This window comes from Aphidius gifuensis, linkage group LG1 (assembly GCF_014905175.1).
Source record: "Aphidius gifuensis isolate YNYX2018 linkage group LG1, ASM1490517v1, whole genome shotgun sequence".
Lineage (NCBI taxonomy): Eukaryota > Metazoa > Arthropoda > Insecta > Hymenoptera > Braconidae > Aphidius > Aphidius gifuensis.
Genome location: NC_057788.1, coordinates 18,466,582 through 18,472,821, shown reverse-complemented (window position 1 = coordinate 18,472,821; position 6,240 = coordinate 18,466,582). Strand labels below are relative to the sequence as shown.

Genomic DNA, 6,240 nt, shown 5'->3' with positions numbered 1-6,240 from the left:
GATAATTTTATAAATTTCCAAGAAAATAATACTATAGGTCGATTGCTAGGATTTTCTTCACAAATATTAAAGCCAAATACTGTGCATAAATCAGATTTGACTGTTACTATCATAAAAGTCAATGCTTTGCGTATTGAATGTAATATAACGACAGGTGCTTACATGAATGATCGACCAGTTCACACGATTCATGAATTTTTTCCTTGTGTTCCAAAAGGATATAAGATTATAGAAGTGCCATCGCATGTCATTTATCTTCCAATCACCGTACAAGCAATACACAATATTCAATTAAAAATTGTTGATCAAGACGGAGACTTAGTGAATTTTCGAGGAGAAACTATAACAATACGTTTGCATGTAAAGCGCCTATAATAATGGGAATCGTTTTCACTAGAAAAGTTTATGGACAGAGTTATAAAAATCAATTGACATGCCAAAAGTCAAGCAGTCTTCAAAGACCTCTGAAAGTGATAACACGTCAGAACATTCAGTTTCTGAAAAATCTCGGTTTAAAACTAAAAAAGAAAAAGTAGTTATACAATTTTGTTGTTTTCTTTGCTTTCAACCATGGAAGAAATCTTAAATATTCAAAAACCTATAATATTTGATGAATCAGTCGCTCATTATGAGCTTCACACTCATCTGCCATATGGCGCTTCAAAATTTAATAATAGTGATGAAATAAGAATCGGAGTTCAACATCAAGACTTGTGTTTATTACCAAGTAAAAGTTCACTGCATATTACAGGAAAATTTACAAAAAGTAATGGGAATGCTGTTGCTGCTACAACTTCTCTTGTTAAAATGTCAATTGCTCATATGTTTGAAGAAATTCGTTATGAAATAAATGGCATTGAAGTTGATCGTAGTAAAAATGTTGGTCTTACAACTTTAATGAAAGGATATGTATCATTTAACCCTAATCAAAAAGCATTTCTTGAAAATGCAGGCTGGATAAACGATGAAAAAATATTTGATAATGAAGGAAATTTTAATATATCAATTCCATTGAGTATATTATTAGGTTTCGCAGAAGATTATCGTAAAATAATTATTAATGCAAAGCATGAACTTATTATTGTAAGATCGAATACAGATACAAACGCATATAAACAGACAACTGTTGCTGATGCTGCTGCTGAAAATGTAAAAATTAGTTTGGAAAAAATTGAGTGGATAGTGCCATATATACGAGTGTCAGACAAACAAAAAATTCAATTACTTAATTTTATTGCAAAAGATCCATCTATAGCAATGAGTTTTCGTACGTGGGAGCTGTATGATTATCCTTTGCTACCAGCAACAACAAAGCATATTTGGAGTGTTAAAACATCAACACAACTTGAAAAACCAAGATACGTCATCGTTGGTTTTCAAACAGCACGAAAAAATGTTGCAAATAAAGATGCCAGTCTTTTTGATCATTGTAAGATGAGAGATATTAAACTTTTCTTGAATTCTCAATCATATCCATATGGTAATCTTAATATTAACATAACACAAAACCAATATGCTTTATTATATGACATGTTTGCTCAATTTCAAGTTTCGTATTACGGAAAAGAGTCAGAACCATTATTAACAAAAAAAGAATACATAGATCAGGCTCCTCTTATTGTGATTGATTGTTCAAAACAAAATGAATTTTTAAAATCTGGACCCGTTGATATACGACTTGAATTCGAATCATTCGAACAGTTTCCCGCTGAAACATCGGCTTATTGTTTAATATTACATGATCGCATTGTTGAGTACAATCAGTGGCTCCGTCAGAAAATTAGTTTAAATTCAATCCTAAACTTAAAATCTTTCATTCAATGTTTAACTTTTATGGAGTAAACATCGAAATGTTTAAAAAAAATAAATCTACTGACGAATATTCTGATAAAACTCCTTTGATCAAAGAGACAAAAGCTGAAAAAGAAGAGAGAAAACAACAACAATACAACGAACCGAAATCTAAAGATTCTAAATTTTTTTCTGCTTGGTCAAAAAAAGGAAAATAATTTAAAAAAACGTTTCGCTTTAAAATAATGGATAAAAATACAAGTGGTAATAGCTCCTCACGTTCAAGTGGAATGCAATACGAATCAAAAGTTGAAAAAGAATCGAGGAAAAATTATTTTGAAATATCTAAATCATTGCGAGGTTCTGAACCATATTATGGTTATGTAAAGCAGGGAAAATATGGCTCAGTAGGAGATCATCGACCGAAATATTAACTACAATTTTTAATTGAAAAAGAATAAACAAATGGAGGATAAAAATAAAATAAAACCAGAAGAAAACATCCAAAAATCAACAATAAAATATTTCAAACTCGAATGTCCAGAAGATATTGAGAAAACTAATCAAAAAATTCTGCAATTAATATTATTCAAAAGATGCATGTATCGTTTACTACCACTACCGTACACGTGATGTATACATGGGCGTATGCCTATCGATCAGCAAGACGTGGAGAATGGGAAACAATGGCTCGAGATCATGAAAGATTTCAAATGCGGATTAAAAAATTGAGTAAAATTAGAGATCCAATATTAATAAAAAAACATAATGAATTTTGTAAAACTAAAAATAAATAAAGAAACATTTTTTTTAAAATACAACATTGGTTTATAGATATTTATTTTACTTTTATATAATACATTTTCTTAAAAATTATTCTTCGCTGTCTGTTTCTTGATCTTGTTCTTCATCGTCTTCTTCGCTTTCTTGTTCTTCTATGAATCGCCGTTCGATTTTTTCATTTTTATTCCATAGCTCAAATAATTCTTGTATGAGTGGTGTTAAAGTTGGAATTGCAGTCCGATCAAAATATTTTAATACAAGATCCTTTTCATCATAGACGTATGGTGGTAGCTCAAATAAGTCAATTAATTTAATTTGACTCTCAGTCATTGAATCATACGTATCCAAAAACATTTCGAATCGTAGAAGTTCAACTTTTTTCCAATGTATATGTAAATCTTCAAGAAATGACTTCAGCTTTTCTTCTTGTGTATTATATTCAGCATTATTCATCAAAAAATTTTGATAAATTTCAGACTCTATTTGACACTGGTCCATTATAATTTTTAGTTATGACTTATATTTACTTTATTAATGTTCACACACCACAAGTTGATATATTAATGAGCTCTACTCAAGCTTTTTTGGAATCTACAAGGCCCTTCTTTGTGTATATATTGATGCGTGCGCACATGCACTGTAGTGTTTTATAACGTATATGTAAACACCGTTGACCTTAATTTTTTTTTAAAATAAACATTGGTTAGTCATCATAAATTTTAATGCTCACATAAAATATATGTGTGGTTTTATTATTTTTTTTCAAATTATTTTTTTTTTATTATTTTGACATGGAATACAATTTTCCGTAGGACCGTTACAATGGTCCGTCAAATGCATCTGTATATAATCCCAAAAAATTAAAATGTTCTTTACAACGACGCTCTTCGATGAATTTATGGTTGTTTTTTAAATTTTCAGGCAATTTATCCCAAATTTCATCCATTGATTCCGAGGCGTATGAAAGTATAAAATTTTCTGGTAAAATTTCTATATCTTCTTTTCTAAGTTTCGATAAATTTTTCAATGCATAGTACAACTGTATAGATTTATTAAGAGATGATTTCTCACCCCAATAATTCTGAAACCATAGTTTTAATTGTTGTACATTGTCAAGTGCACAATGACAATTACGTATAGCATAATGAATTTCTGGATGACTTGTTATTTGATTTTTTATTGTTCTTATCCCTGGAGAATCCATTGAATATAAATCAATTATTACTTTTGAATTGTCAGTGATTTCATCCAACCACTTTTTTTTCTCGTCACCTTTTACATATATATAACAAGCTGATTCCAAAACGTTAGAAATTATCAGTTTCATTTCATTATAAGATACATCACCACACTCCCACGATAATCCATGCCAATTGCGTATTGGTGGCTTAAATACAAAACAATGTGTTTTGTTGTTTTGAACATTAATTGCAGCAAACTCTTTTAAAACAAATGCGTTGTGAGGTTGCTTGAATCCTTGTATATCTACAATCAATTCCATATTTTTTTAACTTCTTCGTCACGAACACGTTTAATGCACTGATAGGTTTTCAATTAAAAAAATCGTTTTGTAGAAACAAATACATATATATAATAATTCACATATACGTAAAACTTGATTTTATTATGTTGCCCCACTTATATCAAAATTTTTTTCGTTAATGACGCATGCTTTTATTTTATATTTTTTTTTTCTAAGAAAAAGTCATAAATTTTTAATGTAACGTTAATAACGTTTATATAAACAATCTCTTTCATCATACATGAGTCAACGACATCCGGTCCCCGTCTCCCGTCTCCCGTCTCCCGTCTCAAGACTCCCGACTCCCATTTTTAATCTCCATACTCTCAACCCTCATCCCCAATCGCAACTACATACACATCCCTCCACCCACCCAACATCTTATCTACACCCTCCCAACTACTCCCCCTAAAAACTACCCACTAAAAACTACCCCTTTGTTTTTATTTTTTTTTATTTATTTATCACCACTCTTTATTAGGGGATGATTATTTAAGGGATGATTTTAAACCGGCCCTGTTTCCCTACTGATAGATTAATAGAAGTGTAGATCAAAATAAAGATGCACCCTGGTACAAATATTTCTCCAACTTTCTTCCAACTTTTTTCCAACTTTTCTCCGCCATTTCTCCACCTCTTTACGAAAATGACCCATGGTTGGAGAAATTTCTCCAACCTTTCTCCAATCAAAAATTTACTTCAACTTTTTTCCAAGTTTTTTCCGCCATTTCTCCAACCTGAAATTTACTCCAACTTTTTGCCAACCAAAAATTTACTCCAATTTTTTTCCAACTTCGTTCCAACTTTTTTCGAACCATGGGTCATTTTCGTAAAAAGGTAGAGAAAGTTGGAAAAAGTTGCAAAAATATTTCTACCAGGGCAAGCTTAAAAACTTTGGTAAATATTCGGTTCAAAGAAAATGTGTTATGTTAATATAAAATCAACTGTGTATTAAAATAAAAATATTTTTAACGTTAAGAATAATAAAATTCAGTCAGTGAGTACGTACTAATTTATTTAATGGATAACCTTGATTTAGATTTTCCATTAATTCTGTCTTTAATGATAATAAAAATGGCAGTGCGAAATTATTTAATAATTATATCATTATACCGTATTATTTCATTCAAAAAAAGTTAATTTTATTCAAATGATTAAGGTTGAAAGTAAATTCCATTGTCTAACAAATTTTGGGTCCGAGAGGGTCATTCTACATATGGTTATAGAAAATATTCTCAATGCCCCCCTGTCCAAAGTATAACCACTATACTAGCAGGTTCTTAGGAGTATATGTGTCTGTAATCTATCTGGATAGACACACACATACTACTACAGCAGAGAAACAAGGAACAGCACCATTTAAAATTATATTTCCAGGGAGCAGGGATCTACAACTGCTTTAATGATCCGTATTGTTAAATAGAACAAATTGATAGTTGGCTCAGCAATAATTGATAGAAATTCTTCCAACTACAAGCGTTAATATGTGTTCTGTACCTATTCCTAGGTGTTGAAGTTTCCAGTTTTGATATCAATCATCTAAAAAAAAAATGAGCACGAAAATTCTGGAAAATTCATCGGAATAGATGATTTTTCCGGCTTTCATTTGCAACCAAAAAATCGAAAATTGAATAACGGGAAATATATTCAACTCTCAACCGTAAGTTGGGAATATTATTTCAAGCTAGCTAGCTCCAATTTTTTTCAAACAAATGATAACATTCAAAAATTGTCAAAATAATCCCGAGCGAAGCCGGGTTAATCAGCTTGTTTTATATAAATATTAATTTATTGAACAACTAGTCAGCCGAACACTTCTATTACTATTTCATGTATACTTTTTATTTTATGTATATATATTCATGAAATACTGAGTTTAATTTACTCCTGTTGTTACCAGAACAAGTCTCATGAAAATTACCAGACATTGGTATAGGATCTAGTCGTATTTTAAATTTTACTGATTTAGGATTACCAGTACATTTATCACATGTTTCTAATAATATTTCAATGTCATTAATTGTCCCTTGAAATCCTATACAATCTAAATACCACATTTTATCCACATATTATTTATTGTTGGTTGGTATTGTGATTATGATGTTGCTGTCGTATTATGTCAAGCACTTAAATAACCACTATCT

General features: G+C 30.4%; 1 protein-coding gene across 1 annotated transcript; it reads left to right on the top strand.

The window, feature by feature from the left end:
• Positions 1–570: 570 nt before the first annotated feature.
• LOC122860169 lies at positions 571–2,225 on the top strand. Its single transcript, XM_044163865.1, has 2 exons — positions 571–1,754; positions 2,054–2,225. Exons 1-2 carry the CDS (start codon positions 571–573, stop codon positions 2,223–2,225), a joined length of 1,356 nt encoding a protein of 451 aa, XP_044019800.1.
• Positions 2,226–6,240: the final 4,015 nt, after the last annotated feature.

Coding starts and splice junctions, on each gene's coding strand:
- LOC122860169 (XM_044163865.1), top strand. CDS start 571: ATGGAAGAAATCTTAAATATTCAAAAACCTATAATATTTGATGAATCA. Junction 1,755..2,053: donor TTACATGATCGCATTGTTGA/GTACAATCAGTG, acceptor TAAAAATACAAG/TGGTAATAGCTCCTCACGTT.